Consider the following 14,308-nt stretch of genomic DNA (forward strand, 5'->3'; position numbering starts at 1 on the left):
TTTGGAAGATTACCACTGCTGAGCGGCAATGGATTTATGAGGATCCCTCGCTCTATGTTACAAGTTTAAAGCTGTCAGTTGATCAATTGACCTTGGTTGCATTCTCAACCTCCGAAGCTTACTTGATTGATGCAACCACTGGACATTGCCGAATGAAAGTTGGCTGGTCGTCACTTTATCCCCATATAACTCTGAAAGACACATGCCACTCTAGTTTCATCTTTCCTACTGTCAGCCTTCCTGGGGAGTTTCTACAGATACAACAACACACATGGCCTTCAGTAGGGGAAATTCTATTTTCAGACAGCGGCAGATACGCTCTTCTTTATTTCTCACGCCAGCATGAGATGGAAGAAGTACTAGCCTGGGATCTGGACTCCTACAACATATGCATAGCAGATTCAGCAATTCTCAAACAGTCTGCCTATATTGCTTGCTTTCCAGGGCTTAACGGGACAGACCAGAAAGTCAATTATAAAGGGTATGATGTTTTCCCTATCGCGCCTACTGATGTGTATGCAGCCTCTGGCAACCGTTTGGTTGTAGCTAAAGGTGACGGCCAATTTACTGTTATAGATTTCAATGATGATAGGATAGGAGAGATTTAAAAGTACTGAAACAAAATAGAAACAAACACCTATAAATTATTTATAACTTTAAAGTGCTGCTCAATTCTTTACTATTGCATCTTGGTGCAGGTCTGTAGTATCTAGGTACACACTATATATAAAGATAAATAGATACAGTTACATAACTACAGCACATGAGACTCATGGGGTCTTACCAGACTATAATCGTTGAAATTCTTATGCTTTTAATATTGCTGTTGATGCCCCTCTAAGCGGGCTGATACGGGTTGCAATAAGCTCAGCGACCTCTCGAATCTGGGGTAACACGCCCATGATTCCTGAACCCTGTCGCTAATGAAACCTTTGACGAAAACCTCGATAGAATGCTTTTAGCTTTGCTGGATTTGATCCTAGGCGACACTGAGTATTCGGTTTTTATGGAACATGCCACTGGACTGGACTCAATCTGTGTCGACGTCGACAAACACCTGGCGTGGCTTCTGAACAAACAGGTTTGCAGTTAGCCGCACCACGATGATCATATGGCCGGCAATCCTGATATACTGGTCGCCTTCAGCAGTCGTCATGAGAAGGTACTTTACTATGTTGTGTAACTACCTTCATCTCATGAAGAATCATGTCTAGTAAAATGTCCGAGCTGGCACACCACTTAAAGATCATACCAGCTTCACTTCCAAGGCTCGGTTAGAAGATGCGGCGAGGAATGCATGCAAAATAGCACCTTCCAGATATGGGGATACGCCGGAAGAGTCCCGCGACAGGAAGTCGCATGGTACTAGGGTCAAATTGAAATCTCGTTGGCCAACTCGCAAACAACCTTGACAAAAGGTGGGCGTGTGTTGGTCCAACATGCATAACAGTACAGTGCGTACAATTTTCAAACTGTCATCTCCGCATTTGACCCTCGAATAAAACCATCCATCATACCACTCCCACTTTCTTCTTTTACACACTTGAGCATCACCAGCAACATGTCTAGTCCGGCAACTCAAGATCGAACTGCCCGTCAGGCCTCGCCCAAATCGACATCGGCGAGCCCTCGTCAATCGGAATCCCCTCACGGTGATACTGGTCTTCTTCCTCCGGAACATTGGGCGGCTTTAACCGAGGTAAGCGGTGACAGATATTTGAGAACCTATGACCTCGAAAAGCTGAATTCTTCCCTAGGAAGACAACGACAGAAGTGATGCTGAATCAACCCTATCTGGCAATGCTAGCTCAACAGGATCTCTAAGCTCTAGCATCTTGGAGTACAGGACAATACATGGCAGATCGTACCACAGTGACCGGGGCAATGCTGATTATTGGTTTATTACTATCTTGAATAAAATTACTTATAGCTAACCATGAAACAGGGGCCCGATTGATGAAACAAGTCAGGAAGCTATGGACATTAAGTGAGTTTTGCATAGCAATTCGGTGCTGTAACTTATCAATTTCCTATAGCCATCAGGTTCTCACCCTCTTGATGGGTGATCAGCTCTACCTAGCACCAATCTCGGACAACGTACAGGTATGGACCCCAGAACAGCGTCATAATCAGTGCATTGCTGATGATAACTCGAAGGCAGCTGTAGATATTGGAACCGGGACAGGCAAGTATTGTGTATAACATCAGCAGCGTTAAGAAACTAACAATAGAACAGGAATCTGGGCTATGTAAGTAGGCCTTGAATCAAACCAGATTAAGATAATATTCTTACAGTACTCTAGCGAATTTGCCGATAAGTTTCCAAATGCCTCAGTAGTTGGTACTGATCTCGCGCCCATCCAACCAAGTTGGGTCCCGCCAAACCTAGAATTGTGAGAGTTGTTGGCTTTATGCACATTCCGAAGAAAATGTTAACTAACTTCGATCTAGTCAGATAGATGATTGTACTCAGGAATGGACCTTCCAGCCTGAGTCTCTTGACTATGTGCATATCCGCTGGATGCTTGGCAGTATCATGGACTGGACAGCGCTCTTCCAACAAGCTTATAAGACCCTTAAGCCAGGAGGCTACATTGAAAGCTTTGAGCCGTCGTCATGCTTTGAAAGTGATGACGGTACGGTTGTCGAAGGGAGCCCATTGGATCAATGGGGTCAATTCTTCAGGGAAGGGGGACGTAAGATAGGCCGACCATTTACGGTCTACGAAGACGGTATACAAAAGGAGGCTATGCGACAAGCTGGATTTGTTGAAATTGAAGAAAGAGTTTTCAAGGCAAGTATTGCATCGATCGGGTTGGTGATACAATGAATAACCATTTATAGAATCCTGTTGGCGGTTGGCCGAAAGATCCAAAGCTGCAGAGCATAGGACAATACATGCAAGCTGCCATTAACCAAGATGCGAAGGGAAGTGTCTTACAGATGGCCACTCTTTTAGGCTGGACGGAACCGGAGGTCACTACGTTTGTGTCCCACCTACGCCGTGAGATTTCTTCTCCCAAGATCCACTCGTACTTTAAACAGAAGGTAGTCTGGGGCCGGAAGCCTGACGTGGTCCAGACTAATTAGATAGAGATGAGACGGCTTACTGATAGCTGCCCAGTCCCGCTGTTCCAGCTCAGGCACATACCTAACCCTACCTAGTTTAGACGGCATTCTTAGCATCGACTATGACACTGCTTACTTTACCTGAGTTCCAGTGATTCATTTGAAAGCGATGTCTCCAACTTGACTTTTTAAGGTATGCGACCTTGTTGACACCAAGGAGATTGGCGGCGTTGGTTGACTACATCCACCGCTAGATTTAGTACGTCTTGCACACAGTAACGTAGTCAGATCCTACAGTATCCAGTTTCTCGGATGTAGCTGCATCTTTCATGTAGAGTCCAAGAGTTTCAGCATTTTTAGTGTCGATCTACCCAACGGAGTTAGAATGTCAGCCCTGCCAGTTAACGAGCATCCTTAATATCTATCTACACCAAGACGTTCTGGACTGAAAAGGTTGTCCGGAACCACAGCTCCTTTCTTACCACAGAAAGAAAAATGAGAACTGCCTCGTCACTTTAGGATATATCACTGTATAATACAGGGCGGGATTATTTACATCTCAATCCTGCCAGTTAAGCCAGCGATGTTTAATAAAAGATCGGAAAGAGTTTCGTTCTTAAGACCAGACTTAAAAAGCTTCAAGTAAAAGGCCTCTCTCTGCTTAAGGCCATCAGTGAAATAGATGGTAGTAGTTACAGCCTCTGGACGGAAAAAAACCTATCAGTTTACCAATTGCACTGCAGTCGATATGTGTAGCTTACCCTCCTTTGCTTTCGGGACGTCGGCGCTGGAAGCGGTCGCTGATGGGTAAATCGATAACTATTTTTATACATGAAATTTATGATAAAGGCCTGGTTCGGTGGAGCGATTGGAAACAGTAAGTATAGTTGGTTTCGAAGATTAGGACCGTCGGTGGAATCTGGTCACTTCTTATATTTATTTTGAGCATAGTCTTTAGCTTATGTACGTACTAATGCTATCAGAATACCCCCGTTATTTTGTATAAAGCGACTTTCCAACTCTGCAACTTCACTTATTCTGATAAGAATTGAGGCCCTAATCACGTTGACTGCAGCATTCGTGTGTGTGGTATGGGCTGTGCCGTGTCACTGTACCCAGCGCCCCCGGGAATACCTCCTATCCTTGAATATCGCTTACAGTGTATTGTGTCAGGCATCTGAACTTTCTCGCTCCGTTCAGGATCAAGAATGCTTCTTGATCGCAGGTCCAACTGTCTCCAGGAAAGACAATGCACTCGCCGTAAGTGTTACCATCTAAGCCGTACATCAAGTAGCCTCCGTTCTGACCTCTGGGTCTGTCCTTGTAAATCGCTGTGGTAGAGGAATTGCATCAGTCACCGGCATAGTTCACTATACATGGGGTTTTGTTCCACTTACTCCAATGCCAGACGTCATTACCAAATCCCAAGTTCATCTCCAGTTCGGTGATATCGCTTGCGGCCCCTGTGGGGTCACAGCCAGAACCGGAGCAGCGGACGCCTGTGGCACCAGAGACATCGTCGCTGTCGTAATACCACGGCTGATCAACAGCCTGTCCGCAACTCGGGTCAGACTCATAAATAGCCCACTGACGTTGCACTTGAGAGAAGTCCGGTCCGTTGTAGAAGGTGGCAATCTGTATGTAAAGGTCGAAATTCGCGGAGCAAACTCCAGCAAAGCTTGCCACGAGGCCTAGAAGGGAGAAGGGCTTCATTTTGACTTGTCGGTTGAGTGGTATGGTTTGTAAACAGTGATATGGTTTGTCTTGTCTTCCTCTTACAGTTGTCCACAGGCGATGGGAGGTCTTTTATACCTGGAATCAAGGCTATGATATGTTCTTGCTTGAAAGCTGGACGTGCAATCCATGACACCAACATCCCACTTCGATCGCCGATCTGGTAGATTATCGCGGGGTATACACTTGAAGGATTTGCAATCCCACGTACCAAGCGAATCCTTCAATTCCCGCCATCCACTTTATATGCTTAGCTTCACCTAGTCTCGGGTTTGCTACTTGGCCAGAGACGAAGGAAGATGCAGACCATGAGTGAGGCATTTATAAGGGACTTTGGAATATAAATACATAGCGTCATATCCAATGATTGCCAAGCATCGATCCGGGCACCGGCTGCGGCACAGGGCTGGGCACAGGAAGACTGAATGAAAGTTTTAAAAGAATGAAAGAATAGCTGAGGTAGAACGAGATGAGAGCTCCAAGCTCTTCTTGCTGCTTCCTCTCGGCTCTCATCGGTTCAATAAAAGTCAAAAGTCATCTTACCGCCTTTATCAAAGGATTGTTCTATCACCCCTACGAGTCAGTATATCGATCCAGTATTCTAGAATTTGCGATAAACTGTACTGTGTTTGTTTACAAATACTCTTATGAACGTCCTGTGACTCATCCAGAGGCCCAAGTAATATATGCAGTAACAATATAAGCCCGGCGTCCTAACCGACCTCGAGGTCGAGTTTTAACTAAACTATGAAACGTGACGCTAGCAGACCATATGTAGGAACATCCATGTTATGGAGCCGAGGTAAGTAATTTTCTCCAATTCGCCTTATATCCAAGGTTTATCTGAAAGGCAAATTAAACAATGCGTAAAAGTTAACAGCAGATTGTTAAATTAAAGTTTAAACGCCTTGCCCTCTAACTCTTATAATAACCTCCCCAAGACTTACCTGTAGAACACCCAACAGCTTATTATCTAATACCCCTTACTCCTTATAATTAGACCTAGAGTGGTCTAGTAGATTAATAGCTAATCCAATCCTTCTACTGATCTAAAGTCATGCCCCCTCTGAAAACCCAGACTAACAACCCCATCCTTACTTTACTCAAGGATCTCCTTCTAAGAGATCTTGCACATCAGTCTTTCAACAGGCTTAAGAGACTCAATCTCTAATAGTCCTGCATCTTCTCTTTATATAGCCTCTGGACTTGTTGACCTAACAGTATCCTGTAAAACTGGGGTACTAGAGTTAAATGCGGTCCATGGGTGACTCATACACTTTTTAACGTCGAATCGTTTCTCCGTATCGACAATAAGCATGGAGTCAACCAGGTCAAGTGCTGGGTCTCCAACATCGTCCCAATATGGCGACGGATAATCGAACCGCCCAGATTTAATCTGCTGCGACAGCGTGTATGGGAAGTCTCTCGAGTAAAGCTCATCAGAGAAGGGCGGGAAGCCGCAAAGGCAGATATACAATACAACGCCGGCAGACCAGATGTCGACGCTTAGATCGTACTTTCTTTGTGCCGATTCGGCAAGAATCTCTGGGGCAACATCTGGTTCGAGAGTCGTTACTTTCTGTCCGTCAAGCAGAGGGAAGAATTCTAACTCACAGCTGGGTGTGCCACAAAGCGTGGTTGCAAATTCCGTTTCATCTGGTTCACTTCCGATCTTTTTGGCTAACCCTAAATCCCCCAACTTGATATGTAGATTTTCCGTGTCGGAAAGGAGGATGTTTTCCGGTTTGATGTCTCGATGCATCCAACCTAGACCATGCTGGTATCGTGTTAGCTGTCCATGCAAGTATAAATGGCGTACCAAAGCTCACTAAGAACTCAAGCGCAGAGAAAATCTGTAAAAAGATCTTTCGTGTCTCATCTTCTGTAAAACGTTGTTTCATGACAATTAGATTGAATAGCTCGCCGCCCGGAGCGAGTTCGAGGACCATGTAGATTTTGTTCTCAACGTACTCTGCGAAGAGGTCGATTCCACGTAAAATGTTATCGTGCGAGGCACTCAAAAGAGCCTTGAACTCATTACGGAGCCCTGTGACTTTGGAGCTATCGTTCTTCCATTCTGGTATGTTGAAGGCCTTAACTGCGTATACCATACCCGTCACCCGATTGGTACAGGCAAAGACTTCTGCGAAATGGCATTTGCCGAGCTTTTCTTTCAGGTCATAGCGTCTTGGAAACCCGATGCTGTACTCCAGGCCTTATATTACCGCAAAGAAGTCATCCTCAACTATTTCACCATCCCCAGCTGGCTCGACAGTCTCTTGAATCTGAGGTAACCCGCCCATAATTCTCGAGCCCTGTCGTTGAAGCGGTTGTCGAGCGACGGCCTCATAATCCGCCGTCAGTCTCTTAACGAGCTGAGTGAAGCCTCTGCGAGACGCCACTGTCGACGCTCTTCGGCCAGCTGGACCACGAGGAAGAACCGCTCCTCGGTCCGCCAGAAACGTGGCAATAGCCTCCTGACCGTTGCGTGTCGAAATACTGAGGGCGGAGTCACCCCAAACGGTCTCTGCCATAAGACTGGCTCCTGCGTCCACTAGCATCTGTACAACCTGGATATTCCCACTGGACACAGCAGACATGAGAGCAGTCCAATCACTGGATGTATGGACATTGACATTCGCACCTTTGCTAAGAAGGACTTCGACAACACTGGCCTCACCGTTTCCAGCGGCCCTCTGCAGAGCCGTTTCGTTCATATGATCACGGGCCTCCTTGTCAGCACCGAGTTCCAGAAGCGTACGTACGTTCTGCTCGTGGCCGAAACTTGCGGCGCGGATCAACGCCGTCTCCTCGTCCGTTCCTTTACTTTCCAAGCCATGACCACCCTCTACCATGCGTTTGAGGATTCTCGGCAACTCAAAAGTAGCAGCTAGTACAAGAGCTGGAATTTTCCTTGGAAACTCTTGACTCCAGTTGGAGTGGCGGCCGTTGCAAAGGGCAAAAGCTTGGCTTGTGGCCCCCAATGCGGTAGGACTGGAGACAAGTTTGTCTAGCGCCGGAAAGAGCTCCTCCACCTCCTCTCCGTTGATCAGGCTAATGTCGGCACCCCAGTACTTGGCAGCGTAGTCAATAAAAGGGTATTTATCAAGACGCTGAGCCATGTCTCTGTCTGTGGTACAGACCCCACTCGAGAAGTTTGGCAAAGTCAAGTACTTAAGACTGATGTTGGCAATACTAGCCCTGGCTTGCATGAGTTTCTCGGTCTGGAACTGCTCAAAGTATTGCTGGGCCGTGTAGTGTACCAGCCGAACAGTCTGGGAGTCACTATCGACCATGATGAGACCCCCACAGACGCTGGTCAGGATATCGGCATCGGGTAGATCGTCTTCTTCAAGGCCTGTGTCGTCTGGCAAATCCTGTGTGGCGTATATCTGTTGAAGCTCAAGGATAGTGAAAGAGCGTTTTGCGCACACAATCCAAAACAGGACAGCCTCGGCCAAAGCTACTGCCTCTAACGCTTGTCTGTATATCCGGTCCAACGCATCCGAGTACGTGGCATTGAGCGACACAGGGAGCCTCTTCAGAGCTGACCGTACCTCTTTACGGTTGATCTTGTGCGAGAGCGATTCGAGATAAAGTTTTGGTAGTAGAAACCTGCCCAGTTAGCGCCCATAAATGCAAAAGGGAAGACGGGGAGTGTGACCCACATGCCCTGAGATTTTTTAATGATAGTCTCAATAACATCATCCTTCAGCTTGGGATCCGCTCGCACATGTCTCGAGAGCCTATGCTTCTGGCTGATCTGCGCTTCGAGAAACTTGGCGATGTCGTCGTTCTGTGCTGAAATCTGCAGCTTCGCCGCTTGAGTGAAGTATTCCTCAAAGGTTGTTGAGAACCGGGATGTACACAGGATCTTAACCTGTGGTCCCAGAGAAGATATAATTTCCATGAACTGGAGAGCATCCTCTTCAGACTCGCCAAGCTCATCCAGTGCATCGATCACTATAGACACTATTGCTAACCTTGAGGCGAGTGTTCGAAGTAGTTCAGTGACTTGTGTCTGAGTAGGACGTGTGCCATATCGCTGATGTTGACTGTGGAGTAATGAGACTTCAGCTGGTAGTGGCTGACCTGTGGGGTGTTGAAGAAGCTGTTGGAGCAGACTGGATAGTAGGGCAGAGGTCGTCTGATCTGCTCGTCTATTGTAGTCGCAATAGACATATAAGCATGGTGTGGTAGTTGTTCTATCCTGATGCTCCATGTGCTTGATAATCAGGGATCTAAGAAAGTTTGAGTTGTTTGTTCAATATCAGTAAGCAGACAGGTGACTTACACCAGACTCGTCTTTCCAGCTCCGGCTGATTCACAATATTAGCTAAACCATAAAGAAGAAGAAAGATATAACGCACGTATTCCAGGGCACCACAGTTTGTCAATATCCCCTTCAATCCAGCTCTGGAAGTTACCATGCTCAAGTAGCCAACTTCCTGTCCCTGGCTCAGTGCTGTCCAAAACGTCCTGATGTTTCGCACGGAACGACAGCGGGCTAATCCAAGACATGACCTTTAGAGCTTCCTCATCTCGCGTTCTGGCCTCGAAGTCATCGGCTTTGTCCTTCAGATCGTCAAGCTTGAGATTTGATAGCTTCGCTAGCTCACTAAACAAATGGTAAGCTGTAATATCTCAATTTGGAATTCGACAAAGTCATACTGAAGATCATTTTGCATTATGAGACTTAAATGACTCTTAAGCCGTTCCAGGCATGCCAGCATCTCATTGATATCCTTTTTATCAAAGGGCCAAGTGAGGGGTTTCGCCAGACGTCGCAGACCAGCTTGTGGTTCCAGCTTGGTAACGATGTCCTGAAGCACTTGCTGAAAGAGTTCAAGAGGGCCATCAGAGGCCACTAAAGCCTTCATAGAGGCAGGTTGAAGAGTATCTTCAATTTCAGACTCATCATCGATGTCCTCAACCCGGTCTTTCAGCATCTCCACCAGACAGACTGTGCTTCTGAGTTCATCCCGTAGCAGTAGCCTGTCGGCTGATCCATTCTTAACATCTTTGAGATACTTTGTGGCTGTTACTGCGAGCTGAAGAACCGCTATCACGCTCGCCGTGATCCCCAGCGGATCGCTCATGTCGCCAATTCTTCGCCAAAATTGCTGTGCGAGAAATGGTCTCAGAACCCTTGTTCCTCTGCTGCCTTGAATTGTAAGGGTGGGCTCCTAGTCAAGTCTGACCAATCATCGCTGGAATAGCTTAATCAAGTGGTTACATCAACTGATAAGGTAGTCGCTTAATTCGGTTCTAAAACGGGGATGCTCCTACAAGTGATCTAAACTCCTTGCGCTCTCACTCTCGTGACAACATCCCTAAGACTTTCTTGTGGGACACTCAACAACTCATTCTCTAATACTCCTCGCTCCTTGAAATTAGACCCAAACCGATCCAGCAGATTGATAGCTAATCCAATTCTTCCAACAGCCATCATCCTCGGCATGAACTCCGTCGCTGTCATGGCAGCTTCCCTTGCGCGGGGAATCTCTTCTTCAGTCTTGACATAAGAGATCTCCCATCCGTCCTCGCCTGCAATTCTTTGCTCTTCGGCAAGTGTATCGTTCAATGATAGTTCGGTGGATGAGATAAAGACAGTTCGGTTGTGTGTTTCTTCGGGATGGTTTAGAATGCCGACGACGGCTTGGCCTATAGCCTCGCGCGTGGTGGCTGTGAACTTGGCATTTCCGTCATCCCAGATTTCGGCTTTCTTGGTCTTTGGGTCGATACCGAAAAAGCCAACTTGGATACAGCTGGTATAAATGAGTAACTGTTTTTGAAGAGTTGGAAGGGCATGACCTACAAGTCAAGGAATACACCACAAGCTACATCAGTCCAAGACCACCCCGGCTGTTCCAAAGACTTCAAATCTTCGATCATAGCGACTTTGTTCTCGGCTACTGGAAAGACTTCAGGAGCAGCTTGGTTGCTTGCATCGACGCCAAAGCCAGAGGCGATTAGCCTTTTGACGCCAGCTTCTATTGAGGCACGAGCCAAGGATGGTAGGTGATGTTCGCCCGCGAATCCTACAGCTAGGACCACTGCATCGTTTCCCCGGAAGGCGTTGACTACCTCGTCATAGGGATAATCATCTGCTACTTGGATGGTTTTGATGGGTGATGGGTAGTCTTTTACTTTTGAGCTGACTCGTGTAACGACGGTGAGGTTGAATTGATTGGACTGATGTAAGGCCTTTGTGATAAAGGCGCCGACGCGTCCAGAACCCTGTAGCATGTCATTACTGAAAGCCTCATCGCGAGTTACTAGAAGTTATCTTTACTTACACCAACAATTGCAATATTCTGAAGTTCAGGTGCCATTTCGCAATCAGGTCTACCATAGACTGGATACGAATGTTACGTGTATGGTGTTTGGGTTTGACAATGAGCGAGGAAAGCATTATATATCCGGTCTCCATCTTGAGTATGTCTATGAGTTCTGAAAATGATCCGAGAAGTCTCCGAGCTTACAGCTGCCTATCCAACGTCAGCAACCAGGGTATCCACGATATCCATTACGCTAGCCATCCCCCATCAGCTTACGCATGATCGCAATACTTCCACGTTTGGAGCCAGTTTTCAGATAATTATTGGAATCATTAAGTCAATTTACACATTTGTATATACAATGCTTAGTCCGAGCTGGTCGAAGTTGTGTTACCACGCACAAGCCCATCATCACTCTCCTCCTCCCTCCAAGCGCTCTCCAGAGCGTGAACCTTGACACTAACATTGACATCCTCAGGCAGGTCATTAGCGCTGAGAACCATCATAGTCAAAGGCTGAGTCGCAAAGAAAGTGTTCGTAATACTATCAACACCACCGTCGATGAAGGCTTCAAAGATAGATCGGTCAATCACACCGCTCATACTCCATGAGCCATCGTCTCGGGAAAGACTTCCAGCGGACATCTTATCAGTGAAGAAAATGTTGTCAAAAGCACGGGTGTTACCACGGTCGAAGAAGAAGACTGGGTCGCCACCGAGGTAGTATCCAGCCCTGAGGGATTCATCGGTGACGGTGCTCAGGAAGGTCATGTTGACGGTAGCGGTAGAAGGGATGCCGCTGTCCGGAATGCCGGTGATGTTAACTTCCCAGTAAATCGCGTTGGACTCAACATCAGAGTAGTCAACGGCGAGAGTTGAGTTGCCAAAGCTATCGTTGGAAGCGAGTTCGCGACCCATGACAGGGCTGAGATCATAAGGCTTGGACACCATCTTCCAGCCCACACGCTTCGCCTTGGTGAGGTAGTTCTCGCGGGGAAGACTCATCGCGCTTCTCCACCCTTCGCTGCCAGAGGGAACAACCTGGGTGTACTGCCAGTTGGACGCCCAAGCGATGGACACAGGGTTCTCATCTTCAGACAGACCGTAGAACCACTGTGCAGCGTAGTTGTCCTTGCCGAAATCGGCGATGCGAGCAGCACCGTCGATGGCCTCGAAGTGGGTACCGTTGAAGTGGCCGGGGAAGTACTCCATGACGGAACCACCGAGAGGAGCACCGGGGTTGATGCTGATAGCCATGAGCCAGAGATCATCTTGCTTTTCGCCGTCCTCGTCAATGTAAGGCATGGGGATCATGTTGGGACACTCGTATTGCAGACCGAGCAGACCATGGTGGGAGAAGTTGCTGGTAGCAGTCCATTCCTTCAGATCAGAAGACTCAAAGATACCAATCTCAAAGTCTTGAGGGTAAGCAACGACCATGATCCACGAATCATTGTATCGAATGACCTTGGGATCACGGAACTGGTTAGACGTGCTGTCAATAACAGGGTTTCCCTCATAAGGTTCAAAAGTATAACCTCCATCCCGGGAGTACGCAATGGCTTGGTTCTGCACCGTTGGTGAAGCTAGTGTCTGTGGCGGTGTTAGCAGAAGCTTAATAAGTTTCCCGCAGCACTAACGTAAATGGCTACAACGCCGTTATCCTGATCAGGAAAGAAGCCAGAAGTGTTGTTAACGTCAATCACTGCACTTCCCGAAAAGACAAAAGTTTCGTTGTCGGGAGGGAAGATGGCAATGGGCTGGTTCACCCAGTGGTACAGATCCTTGGATGTTGCGTGACCCCAGTGCTGGTTTCCTGCGACTACCTGTGTAGGGTTGTACTGGTAGTACAAATGCCACAGACCATCGGCGTCTCGGAACATGCCATTGGGGTCGTTCATGAAGTGTTCAGGTGGAGAGAAGTGGACTTGGGGACGGTATGTGCCATTGTAATCACCGGCAATGGGAGTACCAGTAGGAACAGTGATAGTTGTGGAAGAAGACTGGGCAGCGACAAGACCAACAAGGGTCGACAACAAAGCGTTTCTCATCATGATTAAGAGTATCGAGAACAAGTCTGCTTCCTACAATTTTTTATCGCGAATAATCTTCCCTTTTATATTCCCAGAAGATAAACACCAGACGATATATCGGCCCGTTGAAAAACGACTTCCCCGCATCCCCTCAACTTAGAATCACGCTGATCTGGAGAACGGTGATGTCAATGATGTGGGATTTTTGGAGAAACTGGGGAGTCGCACCGAGAACATGGACTTGGCGCGTGTTGTATCGGTCCGACAATCTTTCTAGACGAATCGCTGTTGTTCGCCCAATTCTTCGACGACGATCATTGCTCGATAAATCCGTCGTTAATTTCTAGCGAAAGGCTTCTGACCCACCTCCACAGCCGTTTTCATGGTGTGATCTGGGAATAATGGCTTGTTGTATGAGAGATTATCTTGTTCACCGAAAAATATCAGGGCATCGACCAAGTCTCGGTTAGAGCAATATACGCGTAAATTGGTGGGTTTTCCATAAAGAGCCTCAGCGACCCACTATCCACGGAAAAATCATCTTCTGGGTATATTGCAATCGACGATTGTGTCAACATCTTTCAGTCTGGACGTGAATCTTTGACTGTAAGCGAACATCACATCGGTTAATTCGCCAGTTAAGTTACCAGGATGACTTATAAGTAGATTCTGATATGATTAGTACTCATAAATGCAGCATGATAATTGTTGTCTTAAAGCGAGCTGTGCTCACTCAATCGAGCATACAGAAGAGGATTTCTTTTTTTTTTTTTTTTAACTTAAAACTTATACGAATATCTCTCTCGAGACTAATTAAGGTTACATATAGCATTTCAAGAGCCTTGTTTTTCTAACAAATTGAGGGGAAAGATACGCTGTCTTGATTGTCACCGCGTGGGAAGCCACGTGACTGCTACTCGACCAATCAGGGCACCGCATTTGCTGACAGGTTGCCATTTAAAAAGAGGCGCAGTATCCCACCGACATACCCTAGACTGCTACACACTGGACGATTTCTATCCTACAGAGGAGCTTTTTATCTAGTCCAATCGTTTTAATTATTGATATTGATTTCTCAAGGCAAGAGACGTTATTCGAGTGAGGCACCAGCAGTAAATTGCCATCAAGGAATCGCAGCTGCCAATTGTAAAATATAAACCAACACACTGCAAAGGTTTTCTATAAGGAACCT

General features: G+C 46.8%; 5 protein-coding genes across 5 annotated transcripts; 1 reads left to right on the forward strand and 4 right to left on the reverse strand.

The window, feature by feature from the left end:
• The first annotated feature begins 1,537 nt into the window (after positions 1-1,537).
• B0J16DRAFT_331407 (S-adenosyl-L-methionine-dependent methyltransferase) lies at positions 1,538-3,215 on the forward strand. The gene is made up of 9 exons (XM_046126582.1): positions 1,538-1,699; positions 1,758-1,897; positions 1,946-1,987; positions 2,037-2,103; positions 2,158-2,185; positions 2,237-2,249; positions 2,304-2,393; positions 2,452-2,794; positions 2,845-3,215. Exons 1-9 carry the CDS (start codon positions 1,562-1,564, stop codon positions 3,088-3,090), a joined length of 1,107 nt encoding a protein of 368 aa, XP_045990591.1. The 5' UTR covers positions 1,538-1,561; the 3' UTR covers positions 3,091-3,215.
• A 991-nt stretch (positions 3,216-4,206) lies between these two features.
• B0J16DRAFT_379404 (uncharacterized protein) lies at positions 4,207-4,782 on the reverse strand (the record flags this gene model as incomplete). Its single annotated transcript, XM_046130997.1, has 2 exons — positions 4,207-4,400; positions 4,467-4,782. 2 exons carry the CDS (start codon positions 4,780-4,782, stop codon positions 4,207-4,209), a joined length of 510 nt encoding a protein of 169 aa, XP_045990592.1.
• Positions 4,783-5,714: 932 nt separating this feature from the next.
• Positions 5,715-9,926, reverse strand: B0J16DRAFT_360560 (uncharacterized protein). The gene is made up of 8 exons (XM_046129704.1): positions 9,475-9,926; positions 9,174-9,421; positions 9,098-9,122; positions 8,472-9,044; positions 7,058-8,418; positions 6,633-7,018; positions 6,418-6,580; positions 5,715-6,360 (listed from the first exon to the last, which is right to left on the reverse strand). Exons 1-8 carry the CDS (start codon positions 9,900-9,902, stop codon positions 5,993-5,995), a joined length of 3,552 nt encoding a protein of 1,183 aa, XP_045990593.1. The 5' UTR covers positions 9,903-9,926; the 3' UTR covers positions 5,715-5,992.
• Positions 9,927-10,099: 173 nt separating this feature from the next.
• On the reverse strand, positions 10,100-11,138 carry B0J16DRAFT_410397 (uncharacterized protein; the record flags this gene model as incomplete). The annotated part of the gene is made up of 3 exons (XM_046133143.1): positions 10,100-10,571; positions 10,622-11,043; positions 11,103-11,138. The coding sequence occupies 3 exons, from the start codon at positions 11,136-11,138 to the stop codon at positions 10,100-10,102; spliced, it is 930 nt and encodes a 309-aa protein (XP_045990594.1).
• Positions 11,139-11,414: 276 nt separating this feature from the next.
• B0J16DRAFT_410398 (glycosyl hydrolase) lies at positions 11,415-13,153 on the reverse strand. Its single transcript, XM_046133144.1, has 2 exons — positions 12,724-13,153; positions 11,415-12,676 (listed from the first exon to the last, which is right to left on the reverse strand). Exons 1-2 carry the CDS (start codon positions 13,135-13,137, stop codon positions 11,450-11,452), a joined length of 1,641 nt encoding a protein of 546 aa, XP_045990595.1. The 5' UTR covers positions 13,138-13,153; the 3' UTR covers positions 11,415-11,449.
• Positions 13,154-14,308: the final 1,155 nt, after the last annotated feature.

This window comes from Fusarium flagelliforme (genome assembly GCF_020744385.1).
Source record: "Fusarium flagelliforme strain FIESC 12 MPI-CAGE-AA-0113 chromosome Unknown B0J16scaffold_1, whole genome shotgun sequence".
In the NCBI taxonomy this organism is placed as follows: domain Eukaryota; kingdom Fungi; phylum Ascomycota; class Sordariomycetes; order Hypocreales; family Nectriaceae; genus Fusarium; species Fusarium flagelliforme.

What these genes read in the sequence shown, in the direction of transcription:
- B0J16DRAFT_360560 (XM_046129704.1), bottom strand. Translation starts at nt 9,902, where the DNA reads ATGAGCGATCCGCTGGGGATCACGGCGAGCGTGATAGCGGTTCTTCAG. An exon ending in TGTCGAGCCAGCTGGGGATG is followed by an intron (nt 7,019 to 7,057) that starts GTGAAATAGTTG and finishes CGGTAATATAAG; the next exon opens with GCCTGGAGTACAGCATCGGG. An exon ending in GCTTTGTGGCACACCCAGCT is followed by an intron (nt 6,361 to 6,417) that starts GTGAGTTAGAAT and finishes CTCTCGAACCAG; the next exon opens with ATGTTGCCCCAGAGATTCTT.
- B0J16DRAFT_331407 (XM_046126582.1), top strand. Translation starts at nt 1,562, where the DNA reads ATGTCTAGTCCGGCAACTCAAGATCGAACTGCCCGTCAGGCCTCGCCC. An exon ending in GTCCCGCCAAACCTAGAATT is followed by an intron (nt 2,394 to 2,451) that starts GTGAGAGTTGTT and finishes ACTTCGATCTAG; the next exon opens with TCAGATAGATGATTGTACTC. An exon ending in TTGAAGAAAGAGTTTTCAAG is followed by an intron (nt 2,795 to 2,844) that starts GCAAGTATTGCA and finishes AACCATTTATAG; the next exon opens with AATCCTGTTGGCGGTTGGCC.
- B0J16DRAFT_410398 (XM_046133144.1), bottom strand. Translation starts at nt 13,137, where the DNA reads ATGATGAGAAACGCTTTGTTGTCGACCCTTGTTGGTCTTGTCGCTGCC. An exon ending in ACGGCGTTGTAGCCATTTAC is followed by an intron (nt 12,677 to 12,723) that starts GTTAGTGCTGCG and finishes ACACCGCCACAG; the next exon opens with ACACTAGCTTCACCAACGGT.